This window comes from Rhinatrema bivittatum, chromosome 18 (assembly GCF_901001135.1).
Source record: "Rhinatrema bivittatum chromosome 18, aRhiBiv1.1, whole genome shotgun sequence".
NCBI classification, from domain to species: domain Eukaryota; kingdom Metazoa; phylum Chordata; class Amphibia; order Gymnophiona; family Rhinatrematidae; genus Rhinatrema; species Rhinatrema bivittatum.
In genome coordinates, this window is record NC_042632.1 from 43,270,029 (window position 1) to 43,292,485 (window position 22,457).

The 22,457-nt window shown below is 39.6% G+C and overlaps 1 protein-coding gene across 1 annotated transcript in view; it reads left to right on the forward strand.

Annotated features, from left to right (window-relative positions):
• LOC115079701 (A disintegrin and metalloproteinase with thrombospondin motifs 2-like) overlaps positions 1-22,457 on the forward strand; it is a 292,174-nt gene that overhangs the window by 122,769 nt on the left and 146,948 nt on the right. Inside the window, 1 exon segment of the mRNA XM_029583448.1 lies at positions 13,289-13,442. Within this exon segment, the coding sequence (XP_029439308.1) occupies positions 13,289-13,442 (154 nt within the window).

Consider the following 22,457-nt stretch of genomic DNA (forward strand, 5'->3'; position numbering starts at 1 on the left):
AGGGGGGATATGATAGAGGTGTTTAAAATCATGAGAGGTCTAGAACGGGTAGATGTGAATTGGTTATTTAGTCTTTCAGATAATAGAAAGACTAGGGGGCACTCCATGAAGTTAGCATGGGGCACATTTAAAACTAATTGGAGAAAGTTCTTTTTTACTCAACGCACAATTAAACTCTGGAATTTGTTGCCAGAGGATGTGGTTAGTGCAGTTAGTATAGCTGTGTTTAAAAAAAGGATTGGATAAGTTTTTGGAGGAGAAGTCCATTACCTGCTATTAAGTTCACTTAGAGAATAGCCACTGCCATTAGCAATGGTAACATGGAATAGACCTAGTTTTTGGGTACTTGCCAGGTTTCTTATGGCCTGGATTGGCCACTGTTGGAAACAGGATGCTGGGCTTGATGGACCCTTGGTCTGACCCAGTATGGCATGTTCTTATGGCTCTGGTTCTGACCTGAGTTAGATGGGCCGATTTGAACAGAAGGTATGGTGAGCAAACCTTTGTTCACTGATCTTAGGTTTCGTTGCAGTGTATGAAGTTAAATGGAGGCATTCAGCCAATCAGTTTGTTCCCCATGAATGATTTTATGTAAGATACATAAAACTTTATAATCAATGCAGAATTTAATAGGGAGCCAGTGTAGGGATATTAGTATCAGTGTGATATGATCACATTTCTTTGTACCTGTTAAAATCCTGGCTGCTGCGTTTTGTAGTATTTGAAGAGGGTGAGTTGTTGACAGAGGTAGACCAAGTACTAGAGAATTACAATAATCTGTGATTTTAGGAAAGTGGCCCTCAGTGAGGGAAAGATTAATTATTGAGGTAATCAGAATAGAGATTAAATGAGCAATTGATTTTAAGGATGAGATAGGGATATTATCAACAAAGATTGGTTATAAGGGTGGTATTCATAGGCAGGCATTAATACGATAAGAACATTATTATTTTGTCTTAACTATCCATACTTTTTGCCATATGTACTAGATCAATTTTAAAATGTACTAGAAAATTTAACTTGATCACCCTCCTCTCCCAGGTATACTTCCTTGTCTGCTCTTTGTAAGGCTAAAATCTCCAACTCATTATTTTGGTCCTTGATCTTTTTTTTTTTTTTTTTGGGGGGGGGGGGGTAAACTGCATGTTTCTGTAACTGGCTTTTAAGTCTCACCTATACACATCACATTGAACAAATTTTCTTTCTATTTCTACCATGTTTTTTCTCTTCCTCTCCCTTTAATATCAGCAAATGTCTCTACTTATACAGTTTTACCCTTCTGTAAGTCATTTATATACATAATGAACAAAAATGGTCAAATTAGCTCCTGTGGCATCCCACATGTCACTTGGGGTAATGTCTACAAATTAATTCATTTTGCATATACCTGGACATTAATGAACCTCACTCATAAGGTTGAGGCTGAAATTAGAATAACTGTAGGTGGACAAAATCTGGCTGACTAGATTTAAGCCTTCAGTTTTCAGGTATTTTTTCCTTCTCCACCCTCCCAACCCCAAGACTGCCCACAATTTGAATAGCCACAATGTAACAATTTAGTGAAACTAGGTAGCCAGATTTGGCCACTGTGGCAGGGAATTTTCACTGTCTGGAGTCCAGCTGCCAACTCTGTAGCTAGGTGGTTAGGTTCCTTTGAATATCAACTCCTATGTATTTGAAAGTAACATGTTCAGTTAATTAAGTAGTCTTTGATTTTTTTCATTAATGTTGAACTGTGAATGATGAGCTTGTATGTACATGGTACCTAGCATAGCATGATTGATTTCCCACTTTTACTCAAGAGCATATTTGAATACAGTTTGATTATGCATTTCAGTAGTCTCAAATTTGATCACCAAATCATAAAAGAATGGATTCTTTGTAGGCTGTAATACTATTTCTAGTTCTTCTCCCCCAGGACAATGCCATATGGGCTGGTCCTGTCTGTCCATTTCTCTCTCTATGACCCCCTTGTGCAGTGTTCAGGGGGTGAGTTGCATGGGGGTGCTGTATCAGTAAGGAACCTGTACTCTAACCATAGGCATCTAACTAACCTGGGAGTGCAGACAGCAGAGGACACTGTGGCTGGGACAAGCAAGTCATAGGGATGTGAATTTGTTTGAAATGAAATAGGAAATGTCATTGCCATTTCCTATTTCATTTCATTATATTTTCAAAATGGTACAAAAGAAAAACCAACAATATTTTGTTAGTTTTTCTTTTGTTTTGGGGGTGAAAAAATCTGGAAAACAGGCCCCTCTCCCCCCCCCCCCCAAAAAAAATATCTTGCCAAGGCTTGGGATCTTCTCAGGCCTCAAAAAATTCTTTCCAGGGCCCAGAACCTCACTGGGCCCTTCCGATTCCCTCTTCCCCTTCTCAAAAAAGGCATCTGGGACAGCTCTGGCCACCACTGATCCCTTCCGTGCGGGTACCTTTGGGGCCAGATTTTAAATCTTATGCATGCGGGGTACATTTGTGCGTGCTACCCCATGTGCACAAATACGGGATACGGGTGGGATTCGGGGCTGGACCGGGGGGATACGGGCGGCTACGCACGTATCTTATAAAATCCAGCGTACTTTTGTTCACGCCTGGTGCTCGAACAAAAGTACGCCCTCGCACAAATTTATAAAATCTACCCCTTAGCCACTGCCATTAGCAATGGTAACATGGACTAGACTTAGTTTTTGGGTAACTAAGCACCTCCTCCTGAATTTCAGATCCAACCATTGTAGGGTGTCACGTTGCTTATTCGCAATGCCTATTTAACAGTCATTTAACAAAGGACATATTATATAACCGTTTACTGCAGTCGATATACTACTAAAGTCCATTGTAAAAAAAGGGGAACACACACATACTATTCAAAACACGAACAAGGTTATTTATTATTTGTTAAATATTATTGATACTTTCATTGTTCCTTGTAAAAATGTTCATTGGTTGATTGTTATTGTTCAATGTTCTATGTAAAATTGTTCAATGTTCTATGTAAAAAACCCCAGTCTAACCTCCCAGACCAGGGCAACCTTTTTGTTACTTGTAAACCGGATTGATTTGTATTGCATACAGGAATTCCGGTATATAAAAATTAAAAATTAAAAATAAATAAATAATTGCCAGGTTCTTGTGGCCTGGATTGGCCACTGTTGGAAACAGGATGCTGGGCTTGAGGGACCCTTGGTCTGACCCAGTATGGCATTTTCTTATGTTCTTATATAAACATATAGACATACAGCAAAATGGCACTGGCCAGCCCAGAGGCTGATGTGGTTATTTTGACATCACTATGGTGCTAGTGTCTGAGTCGGCCGGTGCCATTTTGAAACTATATCTGAAAGGCAGGAGGTCAATGGGCCCTTCCATGGGGGTCAAGAGGGGGGCTGGCCCTGGCATCATTTTTGGGGCAGGGGCAAGAGGGGATTTGAAGAGGCCGGACTGGCTCAGTTTTTAATATTTTTGTTTTATTCCCCCCTCTTTCTTTTTGGGGGGGGGGGGGTAAGAGTTGTTTTAAAAATTTACGTTCCACATTTTCCAGAATTCTAAGATGCTCCACAACAAACCCTTTACAGTCATGATATTGTTTTTGTTTGTTTAATATTTATTTCAGTTCAGCAAACGGGTCTAGACTGAAATAAACATTAAACAAATTGAAACCTGAACTTCCCCCCCCCCCCCACCCAAAAAAAAACAAAACAAAAATAAGATCGCAATTTGGGGCTGCACACTCCTAGCAAGTCGTGGCAACTGGAGCCTTGGAGTCAATGCTTGGCCACATGCACACAGCTGATTTGGCAGAGCAGCCACCAGCATGCACTGTTGAGGAAAACAGGATTGTGTACTTTGAAGCCTGTGCTTGGCCACACATGCTTAGCTGACCCAGCAGAACAGCTACTGGAGGATGCTATGGCAGAAAACATGATTGTGTGAAACAATAGCCCTGAGATCTATGCCTTGGCATCATGGAGTTGGTTGATTCAGAGGGGCATTTGCACCAGGTGAGCCATATTATTGGGGAAAAATGTAGTGGGCAAACAGAATGCAAACTCCCTTGGGACTCCCCTTGAGAGGATAGCCTTTCCAATTCGATTTATTAGATCAACATAAGAATTATCCAAAAAAGATGCATGGGAGAACACCTTTTATCTGAAGATCCAATATCCATTCTTTATACCTAACAAGAATTATGACCTCAGGGCCATGTTTCATTATTCAGGAAAACTTGTGTTATCCGAAATTTGGTGCCATGTAGGCATTTTAACCTGGCACTTCAGTTGTATCCTGTCTTACTCACAAGTTGTTCATTTGCAGATGCAGCTGTGGCAGACCAGTAGCATCACTGACTCTGCTGAAGGAAAGGACAGTGAATTGTCACTATCAAGCAGGCTGCAAGATCTGAGGCAACATGATTTTAACAGAGGAATGTAGTGGCAAACAAACCTGATTGATTTTTTGATTGCGTACTTACAGTACCTGAATGTAATCCACTTTGAAGTGCTGTGAAAAGTGGAATATACAAATCTAAATAAATAAATAAATCTAAAAAATAAAAGTAAATAACTAAAATTAGATCAAGAAAAACCACACTGAGCACTCTACTTGGATTTCAGCAAAGCTTTTGATATGGTCCCACATAGGAGACTCATGAATACAATGAGAAGCCTAGGAGTAGGTCCCAAAGTGACAGAATGGATAACAGATTTGTCTGACAGACAACATGTAATGGTAAATGAAACCTGAAGAGAGATAAGTAGTGGCGGCCTCAAGGGTTGGTTTTAGATTTCTTCTGTTCAACATTTTTGTGAGGTTGTGGAGGGGTGAGAAGGAAAGGTTTGGCTTTTTGCAGATGACACTGAAAGAGAAGAGAGACTGAGAAGCAATTTTAAGAGCTTGAAGAGTGGTCAAAGGCTTGGCAGCTGGGATTCAATGGCAAGAAGTGCAGTCATACTTTTGGGGTGCAATAATTCAAATTAGTTTTATGGGATGATAGGTGAGAGACTGATGTGCACAGACTGGGAGAGAGAGACCTAGGGATGATAGTGTCTGATGATTTGATGGTAGCGAAAAAATATGATAAGGCAGTGGCTAAGGCCAGCAAGATGGTGGGCTACATCAAGAGGCATAACTAGCAGGAAAAGCAAGGCGATAATGCCTCTATATATGTGTTGGTGAGGTCTCACCTGAAGTGCTGTGGAGTTCTGGAGACTATGTCTCGGAAAGGATGGAAGCCGTCCAGAGAAAGGCAAGCAAAATGGTGTGGGGTCTGCACTAAAAGATTTGAGATGAGACTGGAAGACCTAAATATGTATACTCTGGAGAAGAGGAGAGATTGGAGACTTTAAAGACTTTTAAATATCTTAAAGGTATAAATGCACAAAAATCAAACCTTTTCTGATGGAAAGAAAGCTGTAGAACGAGGCAGTAGACTCTGGAACAATGTTGGGAAATATTTCTTCACGGAAAGGCTGATGAATGCATGGAATATCCTCCCAGAAGAGGTGGTGGAAATAAGAATGGTAATAGAATTCAAAAGAGCATGAGATAAATACAAGATCTCTAATGTCTAAAGGATGGAAATGAAAAAAAAATGAGTGCCCTATTGTTAACTTCTAGATGTAGCATTCCTGAATGGGGGTAACCTGCACAGAGCAGCAGTTACTACCCAAACAACTTGCTGTGCAGACTGGATGGACCTTTTCAGTCTTTCTTTGTTATTATTACTATCTCTTGTTTCAAGTGTTTCTGGTAGTGGTGGCAATAGTGAGAACAGCAGAAAAAGAGCCAAAAGGCCCTTGTGCACCAAACATTTGTCATTTATTTTTTGTACTTCATAGATACCCTTTAAACTGCCATTGTTTAACGTATAGGGGAGCTTCTATTATCTGTAAATATCCATTAGTCAGAATGGCCTTGGCCCCAAGCATTCCAAATAAAGTGTTCTACTGTACGTGAATTTTAAAGACTATATCTCTTTATCAGATGTCATAGGACCTTTGTGTTCTCAAAAGCTCATATGCAGCATTATCTTGGACAATTCATATGTTGATCCAAAGAAATGTACAAAACAAAACAAAAATCATTTTTTTCCTCCAAGGCTAGTATGGCTACTAGAATGCTGCATTAAGTAAAGAATGGACTGCCAATTTATCGTGTTAAACTGTGTCCACTAAGTCAGAATTTCTCTGCATATCATGTAAAGCTGGCTTTTGTGTGTGTGGAGGGGCAGGATTTTTCTTCTTTTGTAGTCTGTTCTTTGCATCTGATGCAGAATGAGAGGGGTTAAGGACAAGATTTCAAATTCCATTTACAGTATTTGCAACATGGCAACAGTGCACCTTGTCAAAAAGCAGCTTTTGTTCTTTGACCTACCTCCTTTCTCATTTATTCATCCATTCATTTAGTGAGGTATACTGTAGGAAGATCTAGGGTTGCAAAATTGTCTTTTTATTTATTTTATTTTTTTTAGATGAATACTATCCAATATTACAGGATCCTCTTCCTCCAGAGATTAATTGCATTGCAGAAGCAGAGTGTATTTTAAAGTCTTGATTTAGCAATATATTCAATTTTCCAAGCTGCTGAGCAGCAATTTTCCTTTCTTGTTCCTATTTGTTTCGAATTTTTTTCACGTTATAGTGGTACACAAAGCTTTTCTCAAACCTTGCTTCAGTATTTTTTTTTCAAACATAAACAAACATAGGGAAAGTATGTTTCATGCAGGAAAAGTTATGGTACATCTGGAACAAAAATTGGACCAGATTCCCTGCAAGTCCCTGTAGTGAATTAAGAAAATATTACACAAGGAAGGCCATTGTAATGCAACAGTGCTTTGCTCATCAATGAGATTGTCCTTCAAGTTGGACCTCTGCACAATATATTTAAAGATGTTAATAGTACCTCCATCTAATTAAAGCAGATCTAATATACAAAAATCATTTGGTGATCAGCTCTGAGATAAAAATCTCTCAAGCATATAGAAAAATAAAACTGAAACACCAACTAATGCATTAGAAATCAAAATAAACAACCTAAATCTAAACAGCTGTGATGAGGCATTTGATTCATGGGAAAAAATGTCCAAGGAAATAGCAGACGAGTATAGCTCACTCCAAACCAAAATGTCAAACAAAAATTATGATAATTAAAAAAAAAAAATGAACCCATGGTACAATGAAGAACTGAAATAAACAAAAAACACCTCAAAACTTGAAAAACACTGGAGAAAAAAAACCTACAGATGAATCCCTAAGAAGACACAAATCATACCTATCATACTACAGAACAGTAATGAATAAATCCAAAAAAGACTTATGCAAAACAAATACACAGAATTGTTTTCAACTCAAAACTTCTGTTCAAAACAGTTAAGAGTCTAATAAAAGACCCTTTTGTACTCCAAACTTTGAACAATAACTTCTCAAGAACTTCATGTAATGACTACTAGGGATGTGATTCATTTTTCTGACTAATTGAAATATCGTATGATATTTCTAAATTCGTTAATATATCGGGTAAAAAAAGAAACGATCTCTTTTCCCCTGAATTTTCATTAAAATCATTTTTTGGGTTAGTGCGCGCTAACTTGTGTTAGCGCGCACTAACAAAAAAACGTTTATTTTTGGTTTTTTTGTTACTTTTTGCTATTTTTGTTAGCGCACACTAACCCGAGAAATGATTTTTCACTAAAAAAAAAAAAAAAAAAGGGGGATCCACGGGAAAATGAGATTTTCCCGTGGCCAGACGATCCCGAAAGCGGGAATGATTGGGCACCTGATTCACATCCCTAATGACTACACAACAGCATTTACAGAAAAAATCCAGAGATTGAAACAGCAAATCACCCATACCTACCCTATTAACACATCAGATGACTTTAATGCACATGTTAATTGGCCATCATTTGACATAGTCTCAAAGCTGGAGATAAACAAAATCATAACTAAATTAAAACCAGCTACTCATCCACTTGACCTGATACCTGCTTCTTTGCTGAAACAAGTAAATCAGACCACAACCCTTACAATCACAACAATAGTCAACCTTGCCCTTGCAGAAGATCATATGCCCCATGGTCTAAAACAGGCAGTTATAAAAACCAATCTTAAATAATAAACTAGGAAGATTTGATGTCTGGGACAACTGCAGACCAATCTCCAACTTAACCTTCATCACAAAAATTCTTGAAAAAGCAGTGCTTACCCAATTGGAGGCTCATCTAGAAGATGATAAAATCCTGTATCCTAACCAATTTGGATTTCAGAAGAATTGATCAACAAACTCTTCTGCAATCCCTAACTGACCCCATATTACAGGGACTTTGACTTTAGTAAACTTACTGCCTAGTGCTAATTGATTTCACAGCAGCCTTTGATACTGTTGACTATAATCTATTCTGCCGACAGTTGAGAAACATAAGGATCGAAGGAAATGTACATAAATGGTTCACCTCATTCCTCACAAGCAGATCTTGCCAAGTTAAACTCAATCACTTATGAGACACATTCCACTGCTCAACTGGCGTTCCGCAAGGCTCAGTGCTTTCTGCAACCCAATTTAATATCTACATGCTGCCTTTGTGCAAATTACTAACAGACCTAGGTATAAAATTCTTTCTATATGCTGACAATCTGCAATTCTATATCCCATTTACAGCAACATTTGATAAACAGCATCACTTATCTCTGAATATATGGTCACAATAAAGAAAAACTTGCACAAATGAAACTATTGATGAACCTCAAAAAACAGAAATAATTTGGCTGATCTGAAACCATCCAAAATCTATTCCACCAGGTATAGATCTCGGAAATTGCCAGTTAATCCCAGCAACTCAAGTGAGAGATCTAGGAGTTCAAATTGATGGCAACTTAATGATGAAAGCCCACACTAGCAAATTAATAAAATCTGGTTTCTACAAGTTGTGAATATTGAGCAGATTGAAGCCACTACTAAACACTGCAGATTTCAGAATGGTATTACAATCTCTAATATTCTCAAACCTCGATTACTGTAATTCCCTACTTCTGACTAGCCACATTCAAACCTCTGCAGCTATTGCAAAATGCTGCAGCTAGACTACTGTCTGGAACTAGGAAATATGACCACATCACCCAAACTCTGATTGCTCTGAATTGGCTCCCTGTTCATTCAAGAATAATCTACAAAGTACTTACAGTAATATTCAATAACATTTATCAGAACAATGATCTGATGGAAATAACATTTAAAAACATATTCTACCATGAACACTCAGATCACAAAACCAAAGGCCTTCTTGAAATCCCGACCTTAAGAAATTCTGATCTAACACAAACAAGAGACAGTGATTTCTGTCACTAGCCCAACACTATGGAACTCCATGCCAGAGAATCTGTGAACAATAACAGACATTAAAAAATTAAGAGCGAGTTAAAAACATGGCTATTCACAAATGCCTACTGTCTGTCAGAAAACTCCAGTTCGTCATGTCTGATAACCAGAAGCGTCCTGATCAATTCCCCCTGTCCTTGGCCCTTCTATTGTCCTGCTGTGTCTTCCCTAAATGAAAGTGTCTTTTAACTCCCTGCTCTAATTGTTTCCCCAACCTCCTTCCTGTCTGTATGCCTACCTCCATTTTTCATTATTTATGAATGTCAAACCTGTACACCGTTTTGAACTAGTGATTCTCACATGGAATGTTGGTATATTAAAAAATAAATACTAACCAAGGGCTTTATAATGAATGCAAAAAGAGGTGATATTTTCTGGGTGGGGAGAAGAAATGCTTATTGAGTGTAGAAAATTGGTAAATACCAATCTGGATTTCCCAAGTTTATAGGGAAACAATCTGTAAGCAACTGATAGGCTTGCAAAGCAGCCATATTACATTTTTACAGCTAGATTTAAATTTAATGTGGATGAATGTAGAGAGTCTTAGATGTACAACATTGGATCATGGCCATCATGAATGCACAAGCCTGTCTTTCTCTAGCATTGTGAATGTAATGACAGAGAGGAAATAGCATTGATGACTAGAGCTGAGAAGAGAATTTCTATGTTTCTGTAACAGTAAAGGATTGGATATATGCATTGGTGGTAACATTTTTGTTTGTTTCCATAAATGTTCACATACCTTGAAAACTAATTTTAAAAAATCATGGGAAAGGAGGCAGTGTCCTGTTGTGAATTGGTAACTGGTTATTTTATTTATTTGCTTAATGCAGAGAAAAAATGGAATGCAGAATATGATAGAAACCTTCAAATATTTGAAAGGCTTCAGTAAAGCAAGGGAAAGTGAAATTTTCTATGAAAATAGAAATTCAGGGACAGGGGGTCTTGATCTGAAGTTGCAGGGAGGAAGACTTGGATGAAATATAAACAAATATTTCTTTACTGAGAGGGTTGTTTGTAGATGCCTGACACAACCTATCAGCAGAGGTGGTAGAAACCAATGCTGAGATGGATTTGAGCATGCTTGGAAAGATGCAAACACAGAAAAGTGACAGCAGGGAAAAAAAACCCATGCAGCCTATTTCGTCTGCCCATCCACACCAACAACTCAGCTCTACAATCCCTTCTACATATAGGACCGGATAAGGTACGCGCGTAACCCTTTCAAAATGCCCCTGCGCGCGCTGAGCCTAGTTTGCATAGGCTCGGCAGTGCGCGCAAGCCCTGGGACGTGCATAAGTCCCGGGGCTTGCAAAAAGGGGCAGTCAGGGCCATGGCCAGGGGGCATGGTGTCAGTTCGGGGGCATGTTCGGGGGCGTGTGGGTGGTCTGGGGGCGTGGCCAAGTGCCCCGACACAGGCTGCTGTAAGTTACTACTGCCCGGAGGCAGGCGGGGGGGGGGGGGGGGGGGGGGGGGGGGGGGGTTAGATAGGGGAGGGGGGTGGGTTAGGCAGGGGAAGGTGCGGGGGGGGGGGGGGGTGGAAGGAAAGTTCCTTCCGAGGCTGCTTCAATTTCGGAGCGGCCTCGGAGGGCAGCGTGCGCAGGGTTCGGCGCGTACAAGGTGCACAAATGTGCACCCCCTTGCGCACGCCGACCCCAGATTTTATAAGATACACACGGCTACGCGTGTATCTAATAAAATCCAGTGTACTTTTGTTTGCGCCTGGTGCGCAAACAAAAGTATGTGCGCGCGTAGATTTATAAAATCTACCCCATAGAGGACAGTGATAGGAATGAGGTTAGGAAGCTGCAGTATTGCAAACAAGCCACTCTTCAGATCAGAGACAAGGGGAGAGGTGGTGAGGAAAAAGCAAAGCACATGTAATCCCTCTGCCAAACCATAACTGTGAAGGGGAGCACTGAATGAGGTTTGATCCCAAGCAGGGGCAGGGGAAGCTTTACTTCTAGGTCCTTGGGGTTTACATACTTGGACATGAATGGAACAGTCCTCGATACTTTGGTGTTCCAATGCAAATCTTACTATACCAGATCTTCTTCTGCAGAAACAATTTGGCAGACAGTGCATTTTACCTGGTGAAGAATCAGTAGTTTCCATTCACACATGCACAGTTCAGGCAGACAGGATCTTCTACTGGCTAGGCTTTGTGAGACTCTATGCCTCTTAGGATACCCTTGGTACCTGAAGTCCTGTGTAGCTGCAATTGCTCCTCTATAGGATGATCTCCTCTTTTAGTGTAAATACCGTCTTGGCACAGACACCTCTGAATAGTACCTTGTTGGTACCTGGGTACACTGCCCGGACAAGTCAGTGTAAATATCTTCCCTGAAGCATCTCAACAGACTGCTGTGAGGGTTCTAGATCCTCTCTGAGCAACTCAGACTGGAACTCTGTTGAGCTTGGAGATTGGAATTCTCAGGGAAGAAAACCATTTTAAGAGCCATCTTCTTAGGAAACTCTCACTCTTCCCTATTCTCAAACTTAGGACATTAAATTACAATGGGGAAGGAATGCTATCCCCTCCCTAATTCCTTGACGAAGGGAGAGAGCTCACAGAAACCTGCCTATAGATCTGCAGTTGCCCCTCTCCCTCCCCCCCTCCCCAGCACACGCCCACGATGTCTGTTCCTCCTGAACCATTCTGAGTCTTCCAGCACCAATAAGTATAGTCCACACTGGCGCTTGCTTAAAGGGGTGCTATTACAAATGAAACCTACCACATACATACATTTATTTAATGAGGAATCCAAGGGGTTCCCCCACATGGATAAAGGAAGCGTGAGCTAGCAACACTGCAGACCCATGGAGTAATCTTGTGAGAACAGATATCACCTAGGTCAATGCTGGTAGGTTGTTGGTGACTATGTGTTATCTAATAAGACCATAGGGACATAGATGGTCAGATGCTGGGGCAACAGCCTTGCTAGTTCTTTAGATTATTACAAAATTTGAGGATAAGACAGGGGGAGTGGGAGGAGCTGCATATGTGATTAAATTTGGGAGCATATTAAAAACTGATTTGGATAAGGAGTGAATGCTAGCCTTAAGTTTATAAGCCTTTACAACCTTACAAGTATTAAGTTTGAATGTGTACAATAAGCAATGAGAAGATTATATACCAAGCAAGATTTATTTTTTGGGCTTTAAAATGGTTAGTTCTCTAAACAACATTTGATACAGTGTTTATAGTAACTGTATGGTCTGTTTCTCAGTCTTGCCCTAACCGTAAACTATAAATGTACATAAACTGAGGTTATAAATGTAATCAGAAGGCTTTGATGACATTGACAAACTTCTTGAGCTTTGCTCATGGTTGTTGATGTACTTGAATACTGCAGAATGGAATCCATAGACTTCTTTTTACAGTTTTGTGTTTTGATGCAGATGGTTTTAGCTCATGAAAACATCATATTCCCATCTTTTGCTTAAACCTGCAGGCTAATAGATTACTTGGCATTTACCAACTTGCTCACCATATGTTAGCAATTAAAGCATTGTTACTGTTTGTTTGGAGTTTTGGCTTTACATTTGCACAGTGTTCCTTAAATTTAAAGAAACGTGTTTAGTCCATTCTAAACTGTTATAATCTTAAGTGTAAGTGGGCTGAAGAATAGTAGTGATTGCTTATGCAATTAATGGCTAAATTCAGAGTATCATCATGAAGACAAACTGACTTTGATTATAGTTGTGTCCAGAAACTGGATAATTTTAATTCCAGTAGCAATCCAGTCTATCCTGCCTCATCAATCTGAAAAACTTCCATCTCAAAGAGTGCACCTTGCTTACTTTCTGTATCCTTAACTACTCTAGTTTCATGAGAAGATGAGAATGTACTGTTGATTCTAAGTGTCTGGCAACTGTTTGATCATTCAAATGTTCAATTTCTACCCTGTCACCTCAGGCTGGCATGATTCGTACAGACAAGGATGAATTCTTTATTGAACCTCTGGAGAAGGCTCAACAGGAGGAAGAGGGTGGTAGGACCCATGTGGTGTATCGCAGATCAGCTATAAAGAAGGCTGTAGCAAGTGATGATGTTCATGTGCAATCTAGAGGTAAGTGGAAAGCAATAACTAAACATCAGTGAATGACTTCTTTTCATTAACCTTTGGCATTAAGTATGTCAAGCCCTATATCATTAAGTTATACCACCATTTTCCTGGAAAAGGCCCTTGTGTGCCCCATCGGTTCTTTGCGCCTTATTTTCTTCCCATCCAAAACTCTCACAAAATTGTCTACTTCCCTACTCAAATGTTTCTGTTCCTCTCAGTGCCCTTTGTACACTGAGCTTAGATTTATATGAGACTAGATTATAACTGCATTTACGACATGTTAGTGAGAATGATCTTCAGAACCTATACTTGGTTCCATTGGGAGATGTTGAAAAGCTACAGTAAACAATTGAATTGATCAGCTCCACAAAATATAGAGAAGTAAAAAAAAAAAAAACAAGTTGCAGATATTTTTTGTGTCAGAGAAACTAAAAGTAGTCTAGACTGGTTTTTCAAAAGTTACTTTCATTTAACAAGGTCACTAGTGAGTGAGCAACCTCATCTCTCAATTGCAAGTCTAGAAGAGTTCATGGCTCCTCAATGAGCCACAAACAATCATTAAGATGCTTGTGGATTTTCTGTCTGCAGTACATTAATTAGAGCTGGTGGGATTTAGACCTCTTTAATTAGAAATATTAAATGATTGTAAAAAATGCAACATGCCATTTACTGTTACAATGTTTCCTTTATTTTATACTGTTTCACTAGTTTCTAATGAAACTCTTGATGTGAGTGGGGATACACTGAAGAATGTGCCAAATGAAGTTACTATATCTAGCATCATATTCAGTAGCATAAAATATTCTCCAGTCTTTTCTTATAATAACACTTTTTTTTTTAAGTCCTGTAATCCCATTTACTAACATGCTCATTATGCTGAGTACCAACATACCTTCATTTCAGTGTACAAAAATGCCCAGGCTGGATAAAAGTCCATCTTTGCTTTACTTCAGTCTGCACCAACATTCAGAATGATTCATTTTTAGGGATGTGAGAGGCCACTGAAACTTTTATTTCATCTAATTAGATTTGCTAATTAGGCATCTGATCATTAAGGAGAATGTTTTGCAGTTATGGGATTCCATGAATTTATGACAAGAAAGGTACTAAAGGCAAAGATGAAAGCAACACAGAATGGGTGCTCTGTAACCTGGCAAGGACAGTACTTATACATTGTTGAGCATTATGGGGAAGCCATAAATCTTGAACCCATCAAGATTTATGGCTGCCAAACAATTCTTTAAAACACTTGTAAATTGAAAACATGACCATGGGAGGCAATCCTGATGATTCAATAGAAAGACGTTCCCCTTTAGCTGAAGGGACGCTTATTCCCTGAGCTGTTGTACTGGGCAAGCATGAAGGCTTTGGTGGCTCCTTAACACCAGCTGCATGCCCCGTGCACTTCTCTTGGTCTTTGAGGATCGTGACTTTATCATACTTTAAGAGGATATCCTCCATTTTGAGTCCAGAGGGACCTGTTACCCTGAATGATTAGGAAACTAGCTCACCAACTCCTAAAATCTCCAAAGACTGCTAAAGAAAAGGCACATCTAAAGAGGCATGTTTCGTATGCCTTGTAACAAGCCCATTGTACCTTCTTTAATAGCTTGAACACTTCTCTGGTCTTGGTCTAGTTTCATTTGCTCATCCACACATCATCTTTTTTGACCACAAAACTACCTCAGATGCTGCCTCTTAGTGCACTGGCAAATAAACCAATCCTGGCTAGCCTAGGTGCTACCGCTGTTCTGGACATGCCATCTCTCTAGCGTTTTAGAATAAAGCTGCTGAAACTAGGAAGAGACTGGGGTAGTAGGTCAGCAGCCACTTCAATAGCTTTGGCCTCTAGCCCACCCCTCCCAGCCCTCTCCCCTATCACCCTGTGTCATTGATCTTTGTCCCTCCTACACCCACCCCCAGGGTCCTATTCTGCCACTGCTGCCCACCCCTCATCTGCCTTCCAGGTAGGGGTCAGGAGCTGGGGGAGGGAATGGAGCATTGACCAAGTTGTGCATCTCCACTCTGCTATGGAGATGGCTCTGCTTTTTACTTTCCTCCAAATGGAGTTGTAGTTCTCTCTCTATATTCTCTTTAGGGTCATTAGTAGACTAGTTTATCATCTCATTCAGAGAGACATTTGTCATATCTGCTGCAAGAAGATTACAAGTTAGGGCCTTCTGCATGACTATAATGGTTGTATAAGTTTTTAGTTAAGATTTGATGGGGGCTTAGAAAGTGAAAGCTCCAGGTGAGCATATTGTCAGTAATTTGATTTTGCATTACCTTTCATTATTTAAAGCCTTTACTACAGTCACAAATGCTGATAGAATAAAGCAGATGGTTTCACAGTTGGATTCAACCGGGGAAAAGAAGTTGACATTAGTTTCTTGTATATAAATTGTATCCCACAGGGATTTACAGACAGAGTACAGACCTCTCTAGATGGAATATCAGAATACAGTATCTCAGTGGAAGCATTCACTGTGCTTGGTATATTTCATACATATTTAGACACTTAGAAAAAGTTTTCTCAGGCATTAGATGCAAAATGTTATAAATGAGTTATAGGATAGCAGTGATTGTTGTGAAAATGAACATCAAACAGACAGGTGTCATGAGCATTGTGCTATAAAAGGTGATGAAATCCTCGGCTTAGTTATGCGGCGATGGTCAAAAAAGAAAATAAAATAAGAACTATTTGGATGGGAATGGAGAATGAAATGGAAAATATCACACTGCCTCTGTACAGATCTACGGTGTGACCACAGCTTGCGTATTGTGTGCTGTACCGGTCGCCCTGTTTAAAAAAAAAAAAAAAGCAAAATTTAGAAAAGTTACAGAGGAGAGCAATAAAAATGATAAAAGAGAAGGAGTGGCTCCCAGTCACGAGAGGCTGCACAGAGTAGGGGAAGAGAGAGATCAGATTTGGTAGAGATTTTTAGATCTGAGTGGGGTGGAACAGGTAAATGGGGGACAGTTATTTACCCTTTCAAATAGGACTGGGAGATGTGCCTAGGCTAACAGGTAGCAGTTTTAAAACAAACTGGAGAAAATATTTTTTTTTACTTAACTCATTATTAAGCTGTAGAATTTGTTGCCAGAGAATGGGATCAAGGCATCTAGCATAGCTGTTTTTAAAAAGGGTTTAGACAAGTTCCTGGAAGAAAAGTCCACAACCAACTATCAGCCTTGGGAATGAGCAATAAAGAATGGATCGGCTCTGGGGTCCGTCGGGTACTTGTGACCTGGACTTGCCACTGACCGAGACGGGATGCTGACCTAGCATGGAATATTCTTATGTTCTTATGGTAAAATTGAGTTGTATCTGCAAGGATATTTATCTCCTGCTAGTCCAAAGTCCAGAGATTCATTTATTGCTAATGCTATTGCAGACAGTTTTACACATGACTTTACCACTGAAAAATACCTATTCACTATAAAGTTATGTTTAGGGGAGAAAAACATTTAAATGACTGTGTACGGCAACACATTTGTGCTTATATGGATGCACACAGATTTACAGCGGTTTTATAACTTGTGCGTATCAGACGTGTGCATTATAAAACACTCGTATGCTTACTCTGCAACATATGTGCGTACTTAGGGGCGGATTTTCAGAGCCCTGCTCGCGTAAATCCGCCCAAAACCGGGCGGATTTACGTGAGCAGGGCCCTGCGCGCCGGGAAGCCTATTTTACATAGGCCTCCTGGCGCGCGCAGAGCCCCGGGACTCGCATAAGTCCCGGGGTTCTCCAAGGGGGGCGTGTCGGGGGTGCGTCGGGGGCGGGCCCGGTCGTCGCGGCGTTTCAGGGGCGTGTCGGCAGCGTTTTGGGGGCGGGTACGGGGGCGTGGCTACGGCCCGGGCCGCTCCGGGGGCGTGGCCGCGCCCTCCGTACCCGCCCCCAGGTCGCGGCCCGGCGCGCAGGAGGCCTGCTCGCACGCGGGGATTTACGCCTCCCTCCGGGAGGCGTAAATCCCCCGACAAAAGTAAGGGGGGGTTTTAGACAGGGCCGGGTGGGTGGGTTAGGTAGGGGAAGGGAGGGGAAGGTGAGGGGAGGGCAAAGGAAAGTTCCCTCCGAGGCTGCTCCGATTTCGGAGCGGCCTTGGAGGGAACGGGGGTAGGCTGCGCGGCTCGGCGCGCGCCGGCTATACGAAATTGATAGCCTTGCGCGCGCCGATCCAGGATTTTAGCGGATACGCGCGGCTCCGCGCGTATCTACTAAAATCCAGCGTACTTTTGTTTGCACCTGGAGAGCAAACAAAAGTAGGCTATTCGCGCTCGTTTTAAAATCCGCCCCTTATGCTTTAGTGCAAATACATTCAATGCAAAGTGAGTATTGTAATGCATTGAATGTGCAAACTTTTTTCCTGCTATTTATAAAAATATATGTCCATATATTTTACATTCGAAAATAAAATAGGCCTGACTCACACAAATTCTTCTATTTTAAGGCATGCACAGTAGTTGAAATTGCTGGTTTTACCAATTACTCCACCAGTCTTTCTGCAGGTCATAAAGATGCTCCTGGTTCTTCAGCCGGAACTCCCCATAGTTCACCCAGACTTCCCAACCAATAGTACGCAATAAACATGTTGAATGTCATGCAAGATAATTAGCAGGTGTAAAATTACGTGAGTTAGCAGATTTGTGTCTTTTTTTAAAAATAGCAACTTATATTATTATTATTATTATTATTATTATTATTAAAGGCTTTTATATACCAACTTTCTTGATACAAATCAAATCAACTCAGTTTACAATGAACTAAGCAGAAAATATAATTAACCAATCAACAAGAGATAAAGGAGCATAAAAGTTACATTATAACAAGGATGCCTTGTTATATATCACAACAGTATTAATATACACGAGGCATATCGTTTTTACTGGAAAGGAAATTTCAGAACAAGAGGTCACAATACAAGGGCTCGAAAAGGGTTGGCTCTGCCCCAGAGCCAACATATGCGTAAATGTTGGCTCTGCCCCAGAACACCCCTAGACTGCTGACTTCTTACATGTATGCATATGTGTGCATAAAAGCAAAAATATGCATTATGTTTATAAAATACCATGTACGGGAGTAGATGCTACTTACATGTGTGTATATGCTAATTTTTACATATGTAACTTTGATAATTCACCCTGAATGTGCATCCCAGTGTTGCTGTTTTTGTTGTCTGTACTGAACTGATACAGCTCTGTCCACACAGATAATGCTGTACGTTGCTATGTTTGGTGGATGATCTTATGCCATATGAGAGATATCTGTATGTTGATGAAATATGGTTCAGTTGGAAAGTAATCATTCTTTATTAATCATGTGCAGTTAACAAGCAATTGGGCATTTTTAGGCATTTATGTACCGAAATCCAAAGTTATGAAGCAAATATTAGACCCATAAGGAGTGGAATGAATTTTCAAAGATCACTAGACTATCTTGAAACATAGGATATAATGGTATATAAGCACCGTGAGACCCATCTAAACTGTCTAAATGAATTCATTTTTGCAATATTCTAGACACCTCAATTGATCTCTGGCTTTTTTCTTATTTTTTCACAACTAAAGATCCTCTGTGCCAGTCCCATGCCTTCTTGAATTTTTATGGTTTTTGCTTCTATCACTTCCATTGGAGGCTGTTCCATGCATCCATCTGCCTTTCCATGAAGAAATATTTTCCAGGGTTACTCTCATGTCTACCCTTTTTGAGCCCTTGTTAGTGACCTCTTGTTCTGAAATTTCCTTTCCAGTAAAAACGATATGCCTTGTGTATATTAATACTGTTGTGATATTTGAATGTCTCTGTTATATTCCCCTCTTTCTCCTCTCCCCTAGGGCATGTATACTTAGGTACTTGTCTCATGTCATTGGACTGCCTCTTCTCTGTATCCTTTTATAAGTAAGGATTCCAGAACTGAACCAAGTGCTCTTTATGAGGTCTTACCAATGATCTGTACAGAGGTGTTTTTACCTAATCCCGCCAGTTTATTTTATTGTATTATTTTATACCGCTAAATCAGCAATTCTCTTATAAAGCTCAAGGCAATTTACATAACATAAACAAAAATAATTTCACAATAAAACATTTTAAATTGCCAGTTAGAGCTTTAAATAATGGAAAATTTCATTCAACATAATTCAACAGCTTTGACATCTTACGTTTAAAAAAAAAAACACATGAAAATGTAATACAGCATATCCTTGCAAATCTCCTTCTCCCCACATCATTTAACCACAGTAGTTCATTAGCCCTTTAAAAATTATCTGTCCCTAAGGAAACAGGATACACTGGGCTTGATGGATATTTGGTCTGATTCAGTATGGCAAGTCTTTATGTGGGGGAGAGGGAGCACACAACATATTGTTAACTATTTGGGATTCCATTTTGGTGCTTAAAATGTTGAACATCTAAAACAGAAGCTGTCAGATGTTTGTGTTAGGTACTGACTTGAATTTACATATCCCTGTCCTATAATTAGCTTGCTCTATGCATCTGTAAAAATGAATTTCCAAACATAGGGGTCTGTTTACGAAGGTATAGTGCATGCATTATCATGCATTATTAGTGAATAGGGCCACATTAGAAATGGGTGACGTGGTAAATAAAACACATTAAATGTCTGCCATTCCTTAGTAAATAGAGACCATAGAATAGTTTGTCCTTTTTTATAGGAGCCTCATAAAAAGTGTTAAGCAATTTGGAAAACACATTTACTCAAATCTGAAGTTTGTAATTAACAATAAAAGATCAAAGACAAAATCACCATAATCCAAACTGACATATAAAATATTGCAAACTATAATTATCAGAACTAATGGTGTATTTCACTATGGATTGTGCAGAAAGGGCAAAGAAGAGCACCTCTAATAAAGTAAATAACTTGTAAATATGTCCTACAAGATGGGGATCATACCTTGAATCCCCAGTATCTTAACAGCGCTGGAAATTTGGATGCCATACCAAGAGAGAAAATATTTAAATCCATTTCTGCAGGTAAAATAGCATTTTACCCATGGAAAGCGGCTTTTTGAAGATTGGCTACTCTCTCTACAGGTGAAATTATATACGTTGATGTGCAACCTTTTACCTGCATATGGTAGAATAGTTTCTGGGGGCAGGGTTAGATTGGAGGAGGCAACAATGCCGGTAGTTTTTGTATTTTGAAAATGTTTGCTCTTGCTGTGGGTACTTTTTCCACCCAAAGTACTTTTCCAGGGGCAATAATCAAAGCAAGACTACCTGCATGTTTTTGCTAACTCCGTGGGCAAAACTACCTGCATATGAACAGCACCAGTGGGGTGCTCCCTGAACTGGCATCACAGAATAGCTCCTACTAATTGTGCAAGCCACAAATAATTATAAATACCCCAAATCCTAGTAATGCAGTTTGGAAATGGCTGTCAGATTTTGGTAGCAATTTTTTTTTCATTGAAAGAGAAGATTCTAATTTGGAACAAATAGATTTTCTATATTAAAAACTATCAAGTTCTGAAATAGGTAATGTGAAACCGAAATATTACTAGCTAATTTGGACCTGAACAAAGAAATAGGGATGTAATGAAAAGAGGGCAAATTATAGTATTGGAAAGTCAAAACATCATAGTAGAGGCTACATGGGAATTCATAAGACAATTTGTGAATCAAATACATTTTTAAAATTCTGTATATTTGGAGCTGGCCACTTGGCTCAAGTCACATAGATGTGTGTTGTCGCAGCCGGGAATCTAGGCTCATGCTTTTGGATTGCCAGGCTGGATTTGGGCAACACATAGATAGTGGTGATGCTCCCAGGGAAGGAAGGGGGAGGGAAGACAGTTTTTGGAAAAAAAAAATGGTGAGAGTTTACCTTAAATAATTTTGTACTTGTAAATATGATAAATGTTACCAAAATATCTTATTCAGCTTTACCTTAAAACAGCTTGCAATGAATTACATGCCAGACTTCACTTGTTAGATAATTAGGAGATGGATTGTAGCATAAATATTGGGGGTTAGATTTTGACAGAAAGGCTTTTAACAAATCAAAACAGCTAGAGTAGCTGCTGCGTTTCCCACAGCCTTGACTGAAAATAAACAGAGAGGCTTAATAGTAGAGCAATCAAACGGATAAAACGTTTGCTTTGGCTGTGACAAAGACTGGATTTGTTGAGCATGCAGAAGGCGGTTATAGAACTTCTTGAGTGAGCATCATCAGACGTCGCAACATCTTCTTAGGACAAAATGCGCGTTGATCCAGAAAGTCACTTTTATTTATTTATTTTTCTTGTTGCTTGGTGCTGATGTACTTGATGTCAAGGCCATGCAGCTCTGGGCTGCTACTTAACAAAAAATCCTGGTCTCGTTATCTCTTCCTGTTTAGGGGTACAGTTGTCTCGCATCAGCGTATCCTTACACTAGTTACCATGGAAACAAGTACTCCACCAGCTGCACTACAGCCGTTGTGTTCTCAGAATATGGCTTTTTCTTTGATATTGAATATTTTGATTTATTTAAAAACGGCTAATTTCCCAATGCTCTGTGTTATACAAATTTTGTTTCCTATTACTGAGCCCTAATTTTTTTAAATTATTCAGCTTCTCTTTTCATTAGAGAAAAATATACATAGCATCTGAGGAATAAACTTGCATTGTAAATATGTATATATGATAGCATGCATTTAGAGACCTGGGACAATCTGTGTGTAAAATATGAATCGCTCAAGCAAGCAATCGTACATAGCAAATGAGTGAGGATATTTTGGAAATATTTTTTTTTCTGTTTTTTGTCATTTATATAATATTTATTTATTTATTTATTATTTTTATATACCGACATTCATCTCAATTGAGATATCACACCGGTTTACATTCAGGTACTGTAGGTATTTCTCTATCCCCAGAGGGCTTACAATCTAAGTTTTTGTACGTAGTTAATTTTGTGCAGTGCTGGAACAATTTTACTTCTCTGACTTAAATCTAGCTCTTCAACCAGGGCTGTTTTATGGGCAAGTGCAAAAAAAAATGTGACTGTGCCCT